We start from the raw sequence: 17,595 nt of genomic DNA, 5'->3' as shown, positions 1-17,595 counted from the left end.
ACACACCACACACCACCCAGTTCTCCAGTGCTTGTTTATTTGGAGGAGTGGGGCTCTCAAGAGACCAGCATACCCTGGACACTTCCTTCATAACAGCCCACAGCCAGCCACTCCCTGCCACCCTGTCCTCATTTTAGTCCCTTCAGGCTTGGGACGGACAGTGCCCTTGGTTTACTTCATCAGCACGCGGATGGAATTTCTGTGTTGACGCCCAGATTCCATTTCTTTTTAAGAAGGTGTCATGGAGCCTTCGGGTCCCTTGACAATTCCACCTTTGGCAAACGTGTCATTGGTTAGCATCCAAGCCTGTGAGGCAACCCCCGTTCCACTTGATTTGCTCCAGTGAGACTCCAGTTACCTTTGCTGTTCCAGGAGCCTGGGGTGGTTCTGGGTTCTCACATCCAGTTGTTCGGAGGTTCCAGAAGATTCCAGACTGACGATCTACATCTGTGCCTGCCCTGCTTTCCATTGTTTCTGTTATTTCTATCACTGTAAAGACTATTCCAGGCACGGAGGAATAAAGAGTCAGTCATAGACGTTCCCAGATTATGTGGTTTTACTACTGTGTGCTCTGCGGTCCACGTGTGAGGACTAGTCTTTACTCTTAGCTTGACTGTGAACATCAGCCCTGGGCTCCATGCAGGGGAGCCTTGGGTGGCTCCTGGCTTGTGGGTGACTGCTCACTCACAAGGGGCTGCAGGTTTGGCCTCATAACCATAGCTGAGAGGCTGGGTGCATTCTATGTGTTTTTATTCAGTGTTTTAATTAAACCTTTGTATTCCCAGGCTGTCCGCCTCACTGGAAAAACTTCACAGACAAATGCTACTATTTTTCGGTGGAGAAAGAAATTTTTGAGGATGCCAAACTTTTCTGTGAAGACAAGTCTTCACATCTCGTTTTCATAAACACAAGAGAGGAGCAGGTATGTTTGCCACACACCTGGTGGGGGAAAGCTGTAATTTAAGGCTATGTTACCTCAGGAAATTGCATGCCTGCTGGGGAGTCCAAAATATCAAGAATTCATAGTCACATAAACATGGAAGGCTCCGTTATGGAGATACTCTATCCAGTGACTAGAAGTATTGGCAGCATTGGAATTCTGTCTTCTTCCTTCCTCTGACTGGGAGAGAGAGTTTCTGCAGCTCCTCCCAGTGGCTGTTGGGAGAGTCACAGTGCAGAGAAGCTTGAGGTTGTGGAGAAAGAGGCAGAGAACAGAGCACTTGGAGGGCTGGGGGGTGGGAGGCTGTGAGGGACCGGACATTTGGCCCTAGGGGGGTCAGGGAGAGCACAAAAGTCTGAGGAGGAAGTAGGGCCCACGTGTGACAACCACAGCAACCACTTAATAGACCCATACCATGTGCTGGGCACTTACTTGGAAGACATTTTCTTTTTTGAACCTCTTTATAATTTCCCATTTTCTAGAATAGAAAAACAGGCCCAAGGAGGTTTAAATGCTTTATTCATAGTACATCAAGAAAATTCAGACTGGGACTGAGGCCCAATTAGCAACAAGGCCAGCGCTCTTCCTTTGGTACCACCCCATTCCAGTGACCTCTTTCCTTTCCCCCCAGATATTTCTAGCAGACACACCCTAAAAAAATAATAAAAAGAGTTCTCCTATAGTAACTGCTAAGGAAGAGGAGAGCAGCTGAGCGGCTGGGCTTTAGAATAAGCAGACCCGGGCCCCATCCCAGCTCAGCCCTGTCATCTTTGGTAAATAGGACGTGGTAGAGGCTTAAGGACACACTGCACACCACATGGCCATGGGACCTGGCCCAGAGGAAGAGCTTAGTAATGCCACGGCTATTCCCTGTCAGCAGCTCACAGCAGGGATGGGTGACAGAAGGGAAATGAGGCTTCACTCAGAGGATTCTTGGAGTTGTCTGGGTGATCTGGAGGAAGGGCATCCCTTTAATATCATTCGAAAACTTGTGAGAGGAAAAAGTCAAAGCGCCCAAAACAGAGCCAAATGAAACAAGCACAATGGAAAGAAGGCAACAGAAGCCACTGTACATTTTGACAAATGTCCTCTTTAAATTGTCCCTTTTCCCATATGTTAAGCCAAAAAAAAAAATTCCCTCAGACACCTGTGCCAAGAAATCATAGTGCATCTGCACTAATTTATTTTTCAGCAATGGATAAAAAAGCAGATTGTGGGGAGAGACAGCCACTGGATCGGCCTCACAGACTCTGAACAGGAAAATGAATGGAAATGGCTGGATGGGAAGCCTCTGGACTACAAGTGAGTGCTCGGGAACGTCCCGTTGGTGGTCAGATGCACACGGTTCTGTGTGTCCACCTCTGGCCCATCTTCCTGAAGTTTCTTTCTTTCTGATCTTATATTCTAGCCCTCCTCCCCAAGGCAGGCTCCTGGTACCCGGTGTGTATTTCTGCGAGGGCAACTGTGGTTGACACTTGCTATGCCATTGAGTAGGGTTTTCCCCTTTTCTTTTAATGGAGTGAAGTTATTTTTTTTTTTTTTTCATTTCTAAGACCAAAATCACGAGACTTATAAAAACTTATAAAAGTACCACAGTATGGTACTTCTGGCCAATGTGTGTGTGTGTGTGTGTGTGTGTGTGTGTGTGTTTGTTTGTTTTAATGCTTTCAGGAGGTTAATGAATCCCAGCAACCTCAGGCACGTTCAGTGTTGATCCCAGATATGTTTCTGAGGACTGGGGACTCCCTTCAGGATGTTGCTGGCCTCCAGGAGGCTACTGACCAGAGTGAGATTATAAACTACAAGATCTTGATGCTTCTACACATGGGAAACTTATATGCACCACAAAGTTGCATCATAGCACCATCATCTCCTAAAGGTTGGAAGTTTCCTGTACATCCCAGGTGGCCTGAGTTCTACAAAAGCAGCACAAAGAATGGAAGCACTTTGCAGTACCTTCTCACATCTCCCAGTTGGAAGGAAGATTCCAGAGTCACCTCTTACCCAGGGGTGTCAGCTCCCTCCCTAATCCTAGCCAGGGATCTAAGGATGACTAAATTCTACAAATTTGAATTTCACTTCTCCCTACTCTGACCTTGCCTCTTCTAGATGAGGAAATATGTGACAAACTGTTCCCAGTGGGGCAGAACTTATAAAAATCCACCTCTGAGAACCATTAGTTTGATGAAAGCAGAGAAGCCAGGCTCTGCAGAGGCTCCAGCAGGCCCTGGATCTCACCATAGAGAGAGTGTCTGAGAACAGCAAAGTCCCTGGGGCTGTTCTAGGCCAGGAGAGGAGAAGACAAGAGTGTTCTGGGTTTAAAAGTGTCCCAGGTATCCAGGCAGCCCTGTATTAGAGAAGTGGCAGTGGGCTCAGAGTTGATGGAGAAACCATGTAGAGTTTTAAAAATGCCTCTGCATGCATATGAGCATGCACATGGGTAGACAGGTGGCTTTGTACTTTTAAATCCTCCACATGAAGTACATGACTACAGAATATAGGTGGAAACCAGAATCGGGTCATCTCCTAGAAGAAGAAAGAGACCAATTATTAAAGTAGAGCATTTGAAGAGTTTAGATCTGCCCTGTAGGTGAGCCTCATACTACTCACTAAGGCCAGTGGATATCTGCCTGTTGGCCCGTCCGATTCTCTGTCTGCTCTTCTGCACCTGCCCTTCGGGGGGAGGAAGCTGTGCCCTGGCACACTCTGGCACTCCAGAATTCCCTGACACCCCAACAGGAGCACTCAGAATAGCAGGGATGCGCTTCAAGAGACTTAAAACAGTTTGGGTGTTGACGTCTAAAACAGGAGCTATGGAGGTTTGCAGGTGGGAACGGGAAGCAAAGATTATTAGCGGAAAAGACAAATCTATTTTTTTTGAGAGCCGAGAGCCAGGATATTTTAAAAGAATTGAAGGGAGCTAAGGAAAAAAATCCATCTTCTGCACTTTTCTCACTAGCATGAATGGAAAAAAGGTCTGGGTTAGACTCACTAAGAAATTCAATCTTAAGCCTTCCTCCAAGAAAAAACTGAATTGGCCCATATGGAATGGATTGAGCTGGAATGGTACTGTCCTTGCCAGCTCTCCCAAGGTGAAACTCGGCTCCTTTTCCCTGGTATCCAGCAAGACTTATGTGATTTGGGTGGAGAGTGCCCATATTAATACCTGGTCCCTGAGAAGGATTACATCACCAGACACCTTACTAGGAACTTGTCCTCAGCCACAGCCACTCTGGAGCCTTCTGCTAGCTCCGGCTCCTGCGCCCCAGCCACAGCACAGACTCTATGTCTCATTTTCCACCCAAAGGAATACATACACATGTATAAATCCCCAGGATCAAATTCTAAAAGCAAGAATAAATTAGGCAGACATCGTATGAGGTCTCAATAACTGAAGGCTAATTTAATTTGACATATCATAATAAACACTGCACAGGCTAGAAAAACAGGCAGTGTAGTCAAGGAGAGGAGAAGGAGCACATGTGTTGGAATTAAGCGAGATCTGGGTTCCAGACTCTCAACCTGATGTCTCAAGGTCCTCTGGGAGTTACTCAACCATGCAACATCTCAACATCCCCAGGTATAACATGAGTTTGACAAAATATCTGTGCCAGTATTTTGAAAATTCAGTGATATATATATATATATATATATACACACATATACATACATACACACACACATATATACATATATATAGGCATAAATAATATGTAAATATATATCACATATTTGAATACATGAATTTCTTAGTGAATCTACCACAGGCCTTGTTTTGCCTTTAAGGCAGTGAGGAAAGTAGAAGAGATGGATTTTGTTTCTTAGCTCCCTTCAACTCCCTGTAAAAAGATCCTGGCTTTCTTTGATTGACAGAGAAATAACTTAGTCATTTCCTTTAATCTCTGCCTCCCATTCCCATATCCAACCCTCCACTGCTCCTGTTTTCAATGCCACCACCTAATAATAATAATAATAAATATAATCATGTATGTATATATGTATATATATATGTGTGTGTGCATATAATATGTACACACATATATATGGTATTTAGTACAATGCTTGCAATGGGGGACTTGAGAAATATTACCTGCAAGTATTGGTACTATTATTACTATTATCATCATAATCAATATGTTATCATAGTTTGCAATAATCGATATGTCATCATAGTGGAGTACTACTGTCTGCAATTTCTATATTGTACAATGTCCTGACTGAGATGCCACACAGAGTATCTCATGCAAGTCTTATGAGAGGTGTGTAAAGAAGACAAGAAGAGAACAATTTCCTGTCATGGTATCAGCACAGAGACTGGGCTTCCCCAGTATCCTGTCCCCAGATGCTTCTTCATCTATTCAGGTCCAGCTTTAGCCTCCTCCTCTCTGTTTCTGAGGGCTCCAAGCAGAGAGCCATGTATCTCCCTTTCTCTCGCCACCAGCAGTCATTTCAGGGTCTAGAGATCACAAGAGATTATTATGAACTATTATACACCAACAACTCAGATGACTTAGAAGAGCAAAGACATTTCTAGAAATATACAACCTATCAAGAATGAATCACGATGAAATAGAAAGCCTGAAGAAACCAGTAACAAACAAATAAGGAAACTGAAGTAGTCATGAAAAACCTCCCAAGAAAGAAAAGCCCAGAGGCTTCACAGCTGAATTCTACTCAACATTCAACAAGGATTAATACCCGTCCTCTTCAACTCCTCCCCAAACCAGAAGGAGACAGCCCTGGCACCATCGCTCCAGGCCTTGCTCAAGCCACAAAAGAATTAAGTGCCTTAGCTTCCCTCTTACCCTTTTCCCAACACACACACGGCCCTTCTGAAACTGTTTAAGGGTTTTGTGGTTATTGTTAAAGAGGAAATAGTCAAGGAATAAAAGACTCTCTCCTCAGCCTCTAAGCCTCACTGTGCTGTGCCTGCTGAGACCTGCTGGAGAGGAGCTACTGGAACAGACAGATGAAAAGCAACACTGATGTGAACTAGATGCCAAAAGCTCGGGGAACCGACAGACCTGTATTCGGGTTTATAGCCCATAAACAGTAAAGCCTGACTCACCACATCTTACACTAGTTCTGCACTGGAGCAGGACCAGCAGGGGAAAAGGACCTCATGAGATGCACTCTGCCATAGCTTGGGACAGTGCTCAGGCACACCAGTGCCATTTCGGCACAAAGATTGACCGATGACATAGAGTGACAAATTTCTTTTGCCTATGAAGGACCTGGTTTTGTTTTGTTTTGCTTTAAATAACCTATCAACAAATCATAGCATTAAAAATAAATAGTAAATCTACCCTCCTTTCCAAAAAAAGAGACAGTTGGACGTCTTACAGTCACACACATGTCAACACACAGTCCTGTTTTTCTCATTTCACTGCGAACCTGTGAAAACTTGATTCCTGGCCAGCACCTGCCCCCTGACTGGAGATCGGGGGGCTATTCATAGTCCTGAAATAACATTTGATGAATTATCCTGAAGTGTCCATTGTGAACAGCCTGTGTGCTAGCCTGTGGGGTCTTTTTGGAATATGGAGGCAACAGTGTGGGTAAGAGGTGTTATCTTTGTTCTCAGGTAGAAAAGATGGATTTTCAGGCTGTGTCATAATAAAGGGGATATAACCCTAAAAGGGGATATAGCAGGACTTTGAAGGAGATTTCAGCATTATCTTCTCAGGAAATGACAGAACAGGTAGATAGAAAATTAGTATGGATATAGTAGACATGATCAACTAACTTGAACTAATTAACATCCATAAGACATTTCACCCAACAGCTACAAATACTTTCTTTGCAAGTGCATGTGGTATGTTCACCAAGATCAACTATATGCAAGCCCATAAAACAAGTCTCAATAATTTTAAGAGAAACTGAAATTACATAGAATGTGTTCTCTGTCTAAAATGATTAAATTCAAAATTGATAACAGAAAGATCATCTATAAAATTCAAAATGTTGGGAAATTAAATGAAACATTTCTAAATAAACCACAGATCAAGGAAAAAATCACAAAGGAAACAGGAATGTTTTAAAAAATGAGACTACAACATGTCAAAAATTTGTGGTACGCAGCTACAACAGTGTTTAGAGGGCCATTCATATACCCTTAAAATATGTACATTGGAAACATTTTTTAAAGGTTGAATATCAAAGATCTAAGCTTCCACTTTACTAGGGTAGAAAAATAAGAGCAAATTAATCCCTAAATAAGGAACACAAGGTCCTTGAGTTCAATCCCAGCACCACACATATATACAAGATAAACAGAAGGAAAGAAACAGTCAATACCAAAAAAAGCACTGAAATAAAAAACAAACAAAAGAAAGGATCAGTGAAAGTTGGAGCATATCAACGCCAATATTTCTACTCTTCATGGAGTAAGTGTAGGTATACCACTTGGTAGCTTGTCATTGTTAATGAAGGCTGTCTGTACCGGGCAGAACTGGATATGTATAGGACTTAGGGTCTGCCCACCTGCTCAGGGCAATAAATCTTGCCCTAATGTGCTTATAGTTGCTCACCTGAAATCACCAGAGATGTGAGAGTCTTCCTAGAGCTTTCCCCAAACACTTTATAATCTCCTCTTCCCCTCCATCTCTTCTGTTCTGTCCATCTGGAGATCATCTGTCAAGTTTTGAATAACAGTTTTCATCTTTATCTCACAAAGATCAGACATGGGTTGCCTTTCCGTCCATGCAGACAGCTCCATAGCACATTATATGTTGTGCTTTTACAACATAGAACCACAGGAAGGCAGGGACCAGAAGGGAATCTTCAGTGTCCTCTAGTTCAATAATAGCCCACGCCAGTCCACACTTCCCATTTCTGCCAGAGTGTGACTGGCTGAGGCTACAAGAGAGGAATCCTCCACGTCTCCCTTGTGTTGGGAGAACATTCCACTGCAGAGAAACATTTCTCATCACTAACTATTTTCTGTTCTGAGGCCAGGTCCTTACCAGCAGAGGTTTCTTGGCCATGTGGCCTCAATCTTGTGGTTGATGAGAAAGTCGTAAGTTGTGAGGTTGGGAGGAACTCTTCCCAAGACTGGGAACATGTTTTCTGCCTACATTAGAATGACCCCCAAATCGGGGGGTGCTCGGTACCACTAGCTAATGTGTTTATGTATTTCCAGCTCAGTGGAGATGCCAGTCTAGTTGTTTCCAAGGTCCCTGGTGTATTTGGAAGTACATGTGTTGCTCCCTAGTGACCTCTGTGATGTGTGTGTGTGTGTGTGTGTGTGTGTGTGTGTGTGTGTTGTAATAGGGGACTCAGGGATTTTCAGCACAGGCTTCAGTCTTTCTTCTTTCCAGAATCTTTCCAGGGTAAGGTGCTATTTAAGCTGACATTCTTTTGCAAAATATATACATTCTGTTTATCTGGCATGTTCTGTTCCATTGTATTGTAAGCACACAGACCTTGGGGTTTTACTACAAGTCACTCCATGGGATTTTAGCTATTTCAGAGAGATGCTCTGAGACTTTGAGTACTCAATTTACAAGATGAATTGCCCCTGCCACTGGCTTCTGGTTGCCCACCTCCCACCCGTGCTGGCTAGGCTTTTAGTCCTAAGAAAATCCTTGAGCTCTGTATGTGAAGAATTCCAGTGACCTAGAAAGCCAAAAGGAGAACAGTGATAAAGCCATCTCCTTATCACTTGGTTATCTTCCAGTCTAGTCTGTGATCTTCTTTTATCTACTTAGCTTGCCATGACTTAAAAGAAAATGCAATATAAAACAGGTCTTCTAAACACAAAGAAGCCATATGTATAGTTTGCCAATTAACAGAGAAATCGAGAATATCAAATGTTCCACTCAGGAATTGTAGAGCTCCAGTTTTCTAAGTAAAATTAGAATCAGCATCCCTTCATGTTACTGGCAGAAATGAATAAAATGTACATGAACAAGATCAAAACTACTCGAGCATGATTGACACTTCCAAGGGTGTCCTGCAAGGTGTACAGAACTGCACACGCGCGCACACACATACAGTAAACTGTTTTTTCCTTCCCACCTTCATCTGTGTCTGGCATCACAGTGATCACCTGAGATTCTGAATTGTTATATAAGTTCCTTGAGAGCTGGGACTTTGTGCTCTGCAATGCTTTGTTGCTATCACCAGCACGTAGTAGGTGCTTTATGGGTATGGAGTGAGTTTTCTAATTCTCCCTAAGCATCATTCCATTTTTTTTATTCTCATCAACCATCAGTTGATGGTTTCCTCTAAATTATCTGCATCATTAGATTTATTTCATTGACATCATTTTATTTTTTAAAATCCCAAGACACATATTTGGGCCTGAGGATGTCAGTCGCTTTCCCACCCATTGACAATAAACTTCACCTGTCCTTTCCTACTGCCCTCTGGTTTTGGGGTCATACTGTCAAAAGCTATAGGGTATAGAGGATAACCTCTGGCTGATGGGTAGTGATGTGAAGAACCTGCTGCAAGTGTTCTTCCAGACCCACCATGTGAAGCCAGCTTGTCCTCTTGGGCAAAAACCACAAACGTCTGTGTGTGAACCTGCACCTTTGGAAAAAAAAAAAAAAAGTTCACCTTCAAGAATGGAGTGTGGAAGCACAGCTAATATACTGCACAAAAACAGAATCAAGAACTGTTAGCTCTGGCAAAGTGATTCTTTGAGGAACAGCTTCCAAGGTAACAAGCCCCAAGTGAACTCATCCTAAAGAGAACTTGTTCTGAAGAATCTTGCCTCCACCAGCACAGCCAAACTAGCAGGTTGCAGAGAGGAAGAAATAAAAAGTCAATACACGCAGATCTTGAAGATAAAACATCTGGGGTCCGGTGGAGCGCTGCTCTCTAATGGAGAAGCAGGTCTAAAGAATTACACCAGCAATCTTTATTGTACATGTCTCTAAATCAGATTAAAGACTATGCAAGCATTATTCTTTGTATTCATGAAAGTTACAGAGTTAGCAACAGTATGCAGCTGTTTCCTCAGTTACATTCTACAGTTGCAATGTGCAATGTTAGGAGCATTGTGCAGCTCTCAAGAAAGTCCATTGTTTAAAGTTACTAATTCGTGGGCAGATTCAGGAGCAGCGGAACTGGTGAACATTGTGGTTATCTTAGCAAGGAAGTTCCTTCTTTCCCAGGAGCTGCTGTGCCTTCGAATAAGGTCAAAGCTGATAAGACTCTAGCGTGGAGGACATCGCCATAGCAACTGGGTATCCTATGCCTTTGCACAGAAACTTTCCCAGTCACCAAGTATGCCATAGCCATGAAGTCTTCAGGGACCCCCAATCTGCAACACTAGTCTCCCAGTCACTGTTACTGCTCTCCACAGAATCTCTCTCCCCCCAAAAAGAACAGTGAAATATGCAAATCATTTTCAGTGGGGTTAAATTACTATTTCTTTATAAAGGAATCAACCATCCACATCTAGCCGGAAAATCGTTACCAGTCGTTTGTCACTGTAGGTTCTTGTGAATGCATATCAAGGGTCTCTCTTCCTTGATGCTTTAACATGTGAGGGAAACAGTATCCATGTGTACAAGCATCCTTCTGAGTTCTCACAAGCAAGCACGCGTGTGAGACAGAGCATGGGTACGTGCACATCTGCATACCCACATCCCCAGAGGTCAGCATTCCAATACACATTAGGAAGCCATTCATCTCATTGTGTCACAAAAGGAGTCACTCCCTCAGCATTGTGAAGAAGCTCCATGAGTTGATTTCATCATGGCAAAGATAACAAGCCTGCAGGGCTTGCCATGCATTACCCATGGCCCTGCAGAACAGCTGCTTCTGATTCTGAATAGAGTATGCCCTGCTTTCAAACAGCGCCCTTTCATTCCAGGACAAATGATATGCTTCAGGTTTTTTTTTTTTTTTTTTTGGGGGGGGGGTTGGATTTTTGGGTTTTGGTTTTTTTAACATTCCTCTGCTGCTAGGAAGCAAAGCAAACCTCTGTATTACTATGCAAATAATACTCCGTTTCTGTTTCTTTAAAAGAAATTGGAAAGCTGGACAGCCAGATAACTGGGGTCATGGCCATGGGCCAGGAGAAGACTGTGCCGGGTTGATTTATGCTGGACAGTGGAATGATTTCCAGTGTGAAGACATCAATAACTTCATTTGCGAGAAAGACAGGGAGACAGGTAAGCAGTGGATGGGATTTGTGAGGACACTGCAGAGCTCATGTCCTGTTTCAGGGACAGAGGTAGTGAGGGGAAGGACTCCAAATGCAGGCTCTTCAGTTAGGTTTTTGACCTGGTTCTGCTGCTAACAGTGGGTTAGATTATTAATCTTCAGGGAATAATAATAGGATCTTGTTCATTGGGTTGTTGTTAGGATTTACAGAAGGTAATAAATGTGCCAGATATATAGGAAGTACTCAATAAATGTCAGACCAACTGGCCCAGGTCAATAGCTTATAATATTGTCACTTAACTGTTCTTTAATATGGCACCAATGTCACATCTGGATTGCGTACACATCCATCCATGTTAGACAACCAGTCAATTCCATGTATATTTATTGAGCATCTACTATAAGCCAGATGTTGTGCTACATAATGGAGGGATAGTGGTGCATCCCTTACAAAAGGTCATAAGCCAAAGAGGCCTTTGGAGATTTTCTTGACTTCAAAAGATACTTATCTAAAGCTTCATTTAATATGTTACCCTCTTCAGAATGGGGCATCAGTCAGGTATGGTGATTCACATCTATAATCCCAGCTACTTTGGAGACTGAGGCAAGAAGATCAAATGTTCCAGGCAAGCCTCAGCAACTTAGCAAAACCCAAGATCATCTAAGAATGAAAATCTTGGTTTTCTTTTCTTTTCTTTTATTGTACTGGAAATTGAACTCAGCATTGCTAAACCAATGAGCTACATCCCCAGTCCTTTTTAATTTTTCTTTTGAAATGGGGATCTCACTAAATTTCTGAGGCTGGCCTCAAGCTTGTAATCCTTCTGCCTCAGCCTCCCAAGTTACTGGGATTACAGAAGTGTGCCACTGTGCCCAGTTTCTTAGTTTTGTTCATCAGAACTATATTTTGTGGTGGGAGATCAAGGAAATGAGGAAGGAATGCTAATAAGTGTGGGATTTCTTTGGGGAATAATGAAAATATTTTCTACTAAGATTTGACTTTTTCTAATAGGAACAAATTTGTGAAAAACACTGAATTATAACACTTTAAATGGGTGAATTGTATGATGCATGAATTATATTTCAATAAAGCTGATATTTTTCAAAGTGGTTGACAAAACCCTCAGGTATATTTTGTTTTGATTAGTTTTGGGGTTCAAATTATCCATATAACCACTTAACAGTCCATTACTGGATACTTTCCATGTGTCAAATATTGTTCCCAGTGCTAGGGATCACGAAATACATAAGGAAGTACACCCTGGTAAATTGAGGGGAGAAACGTGAATATTTAAACGAGAGATTACAGTCAATGCCGACAATCCAGATTTGTAATTTGTGTAACTTATTTGGCCTTTTGAGATTTGAGGAAGGGTTGGGCTTCCCCCAGAATAGATCCCTTCAAAACAAAAGGGCCTGGGGATGTGGCTCAGTGGTAGAGCACTTGCCTAGCATGTATCAGGCCCTGGGTTTGATTCCCAGTAGTGTAATAAAAGAAAAGAAATTTAGCATTGACTTAATTTCTAGACTTTTTTTTTTAAATAGAATGTTAAATGATGTGTTTTAGGATCTTTCCTAAAGGTTTCTCCTTTAGGAAACATTAGCTTTATTCTATAAGCAAAACTAATGTCCATCCTTATTTTTCTCTTCTAGTACTATCATCCGCATTATAATGGACTGTGATGTAATAACATGAACACATTTCCAGACAGTTTCTCAAAGGCAAAGGATGCTCCTTTCTGATTTCATCACCTTCTCACCAAGTTGGGGGAAGAGAAGCACTGAAAGCTAAGTACTGAAGAAAATTGACAAGTAGTGTTTGCCATTACCCAAGGACTTGGGTACAAAAATGTTCCCCCAGTATGAGATGTCAATTTTCAGTGTGCAGATGGACTGAATTACACAGATTTTTCTCAGCCAATAACCATACATTTATACAAATGTTACCTTCCAACATGGAATGTTCCAATCAGAAAGACCATCATTGGTTGCCAAGCTACGGGAAGAACTTAAACTTACACTGTGTGAACAGTACCTTACATTTCTAAAATCCCAAATGTAGGAAAAATACACAGACATACAGATATATAGACCAACTCTTAGTAATAATATGAAATATACTTAAAGAGCTTTTAAAACTTTGTATTTTTGTACAAAATATTTTGCCTTTTACAATTATTTTCCCTTTTATTGGCATTTTACCAATATAATACATGGAGCCAAAGAAAACAATAATGGTACTAATAAAACATCCTAGTTTTTTTGTCAGATTTAATTCTACCTGATGGCAAATAATTTTTTTTTCAGTTGTGGTTTAAAAATATAATTAAATATATGTGTATATATATATTTTTTAATGTATCATTTTTTCAGAACAGTGAATCTCTTGAAGTTTCTAGAAATATCCTTGCAGGTTTTTCTGGTGTAAATCAAGCCTGAGCACATACATGGCTCAGTCAAGCAGGCTCTGTCTTCAGCCCATCACCTGTCACCACCTTCGATGTGTGTCTGGCCAGCCCCAGAGGAAGTGGTCAATTTCTAATGTGCTTTGGCTTCATGTTGGTGGAGCAGGGGTGATGGAGAGGCATCTGCAGGGTAGGGAAGAGCCCCAGATCTGGATGTCTGGAAGGCCCTGTTTTATGGCTGATGTGGGAATACACATGGTATCAGGCCCACCCCAGAGCTGATACTCAACTGTCGAGAGAGTATGGTGTCACATCAGCCAAAGGCAGAGATACTGGAAAGATGGAACCCGTTATATGCTACCTGGAACACTTGTCTGTCTTGAAGTCAGATTCCAAAAAACAATTCCAAGGCACATGCACGAGGAAATACAAAAATAAACTTCTGGCCTCCATCTTGAACTTTTACAAAGAACTTTTCCTCCAAAACCATCTTCCTTCCACTCCTTGACCTGCCTTTGAAAAGTCTACCATGAAAAGTGCTGAAATAGGGCACTGAGTATAACTGTTCTCAGAGGGAAGATTCCATCCAACAGATTCCCTCTCCCCACTCCCAGGGGTCTTCCCAGCAGTGCTGCTACCTAACCCAAATAAAATGGCGAAAGAATAAACAGTTTGACTTCCACACCTGCACCTGTGTTGCTTTGTCTCTGATCCCCATTTGTGCCACTTCACAGCTGGGAAAGACCATCTCCAGGCAAATTTATGCTCTGATATCCTGTCCTGATGACCTGGTCAGGCTTTCAGGACACTGTCTCATGAGCTTAAATTGTAGGAGCTTGTGACATGAGGCAGACACTGGGCTCCAAGACCTCTTCAGACTCAAGAACCTTTTTTTTTTTTTTAAGAAATATGGAAAAATTTTATTTCTGGAAATAGGAATGTGAACACTTTGGTCTTTAAGTGCCAGGCAATTTTATGTTAATACAAAAGAACAAATAGAATTAGCCAATTTTTTAGAATCATTCATTCAACAGGATTCTGCTAGATGCTGAGGATACACTGGATAATGGATAATGATGAGTCAGTCATTTGTCTCTCAGCCTCATACCAGTCTTCTCTACCCTGAGGCTGTGAAACATCTTTCCCAGGACTGCCAAATGAAAAGAACTAGAAATTAAAAGTGGGGAGCATGTTGAAAAGTTATCTTTGTTTTTATTTATTTTTCCTGAGGCACTGGGGATTGAAACCAGGACTTTGAGTATGCTAGGAAAGAGCTTTACTACAGAATTATATCCTGGGACACTGGTCCTTTTCAGCCTTCAGACTCAAACTGAAACTTTAGTTTTCAGACTGGAACTCACACCACTGGCTTATTCACCTGAGTCTCCAATTTGTTACAATAAACATACACAATTAGATACACACATACATGTATTCTGTTTCTCTGCAGATCCTAATGTATATCTAGGAAGTTTGGAAATCATGCAATGCATTTTTTTCCCCCTGATACTGGCAATCAGACCCAAGGGTGCTTTATCACTAAGCTACATCTCTACCCCTTTTCATTTTTTTTAAATTTATTTCTTACATACATGACAATAGTGGAATGCATTACATTCATAATTATCCATTCACGGCACAGTTTTTCATAACTCTATATAAAGTATGTTCATGCCAAATTATGCCATTATACATGAGCTCTCTTACTTTTTGCATTATAATTCTTAATACACCTTTATACCACATTTTATCATATCTCAGTGACTCAAAGTGGGGTAGGGAGGGAGGGCATGGGAGGAAGATTACCTCTAGATAGGGAATAGGGGTGGGAGGGAAAGGGAGGGAGAAAGGGAATACAAGGATGGTGGAAGGAGACAGTCATCATTATACAAAATACATGTATGAAGATGTGAATTTGGTGTCAACATACCTTATATACAAACAGATATGATCAAGAACCGTTTTAGATTAAACTCAGTCCTCTTTTTTTGAATGCTACTCCTATTTTTCAAATGTTAATTAAGTTTTTTCTTCGGAAGAGGGCATGAGGCCCTGGGTTTGATCTCTAGTCCTACAAAAGAGAAAGAGAAAAGTTGGAATTAACTATCTGATGCCATCACCAAAATAGAGTCATGCCAGCTTCCACAGCTGCAGTTATTCCTCTCCCAGTTTAATAATGACTTACCGAGTGCTTAGTATTTGTCAGGCACTGTACCATAGGCCTCGATCAATCACTGTGTCCCCTAATCCTCCCGACAGCCTCATGAAGTGGCCCTGTTAACACGCCCCATTTCACAGGCACCGGGGCTCCATGTGGGGACATGGTTTGCTAGGTCACACCATCATCACTGTGCACAGTAAAAGACCAAAAAAAAAAAAAAAAAAAAAAAAGAACCCCACCAAAAAAAAATAAGATTAAAAAAAATAAAAAATAAATGGCTCCTGAAAAATGCAAGCAGGGCTGGGGTTGTGGTTTAATGGGAGAGCACTTAGCTCACATGTATGAGGCACTGGGTTTGATTCTCAGCATCACATATAAGTAAATGAATAAAATAAAGGTCCATCAACAACTAAAAAAATTTTTTTTAAAAAAAGATGCAAACATTATCAAGACAAAAAAGAAACAAACAAACAAAAAACACCACTTTCTTCTCTTTGATGATCATTGCTCATCAGCTCCCCACCTCCGATCCTTCCAGTGGGTAGCAGTTAGGGTTTATGCTGAAGCACACAAATAGTAGTAGCTGCTCCTATGAGAAACAACAACAAATGTTTAAGAAGTGGGTAGATGGAAACTGGCTAACTACACCAGGCTTGCAAAATATGCTCAGACTGGTTTTGAATTCCTGGCCTCAAGTGATCCTCCTGCCTCAGCCTCCATAGTATCCGGAACTATATGCATTGCACCACTGTGCCTTAATTATCCATTCTTATGTCCCCAAATACAAGTCTATCCTCCCCTCCTCCCCTGCTAAAGACCTGAAGAATCCCAGTTCCCTGAAAATGCACAGGCAGGGATAATGAGTCCATGGGTTCCCAAGTCCTTCTGTGCCTTCCTCTCCAGCCAACCCTGCAGCTGCAGCCAACCCTCCTCTACCACATACTAGACTGTCACACCATGCTATCTGCACCTTCCACCATATTCTATCTTACCTCTGTGGTCTACCTGGAATCTCCTGCCTTTTATACCTGGAAAGTACCAGCTTCAAGACTTGGTTCAAGGATCACCTTTTTGTGGGAATCCTTTCCCAACAAGCTTGCCCTGAAGGAAGGATAGATTCTTCCCTCCTTCCAAAGGGTTGTGCCAAATGCTCTGAGAAACTCCTTCCCTTGATGAGATGACCTTCAGATTAGTTGAAAGGCTTGAAAGTTAACTGAACTAGGAAAAAAGTGCATGTTGCTGATCAGTTATGAAATCTTAAAAGAACTGAAGGAGAGAAATCAAGCAAGAGAAATAAAGAAATTCATGCTCTAACGATTGGTTTTCTGTATATCAAGCATGTAAGTCATTCCTCAGTGTCCATGGAGGATTGGTTCCCAGAACTCTGCAGATACCAGTCTCCGAGGATGCCCAAGTTCCTTACATGAAATGATGTAGGATTTTCCCATGCTCCCATATACTTTAAATCATCTCTAGATTACTTATAATACCTAATGTAAATGCTATACATATTTGTTATGCTTTATTGTTTAGAGGATAATTTTTCTTAAAAAAATGTACATGTTCAATATAGACATAATTTCTTTATCTTGAATATTTCAATCCACAATTGGTTGGTTGAATCCACAGAAGTGGAACCTGGATACTGAGGGCAGACTACATCAAAATGAATGGAAAACTCCAGGCTGGGGTTGTGGCTCAGTGGTAGGGTGCTCGCCTAGTGTAGGTGAGGCACTAGGTTCGATCCTCAGCACCACATAAAAATAAGGGCATTAAGTCCACCTATGACTAAAAAAATTGTTTTTAAAAAATGAATAGAAAACAATAAAAATAATCATATGATGTACCAGATTCATACTCCTTACCAAAAATACAGTCTGGAGTCAAGGAAAAGCTTTAGAACCCTAGTATAGTTATTATCATTGCTATCTCCTCCTCCTCATCCTCCCCACCCTCCTCATCCTTTTTTC

General features: G+C 41.7%; 1 protein-coding gene across 1 annotated transcript in view; it reads left to right on the top strand.

Annotated features, from left to right (window-relative positions):
* Colec12 (collectin subfamily member 12) overlaps nucleotides 1–14,146 on the top strand; it is a 180,614-nt gene extending 166,468 nt beyond the window's left edge. Inside the window, exons 7-10 of the mRNA XM_027942952.2 lie at nucleotides 786–922; nucleotides 2,133–2,242; nucleotides 10,922–11,067; nucleotides 12,713–14,146. Of these exons, the coding sequence (XP_027798753.1) occupies nucleotides 786–922; nucleotides 2,133–2,242; nucleotides 10,922–11,067; nucleotides 12,713–12,732 (413 nt within the window). The 3' untranslated portion in view covers nucleotides 12,733–14,146. The remainder of the gene's footprint in view (nucleotides 1–785; nucleotides 923–2,132; nucleotides 2,243–10,921; nucleotides 11,068–12,712) is intronic.
* Nucleotides 14,147–17,595: the final 3,449 nt, after the last annotated feature.

The sequence above is a fragment of the Marmota flaviventris genome, chromosome 16 (genome assembly GCF_047511675.1).
Source record: "Marmota flaviventris isolate mMarFla1 chromosome 16, mMarFla1.hap1, whole genome shotgun sequence".
Lineage (NCBI taxonomy): Eukaryota > Metazoa > Chordata > Mammalia > Rodentia > Sciuridae > Marmota > Marmota flaviventris.
The sequence above is the reverse complement of the archived record's forward strand: the minus strand, read 5'-3'. Positions and strand labels throughout refer to the sequence as shown.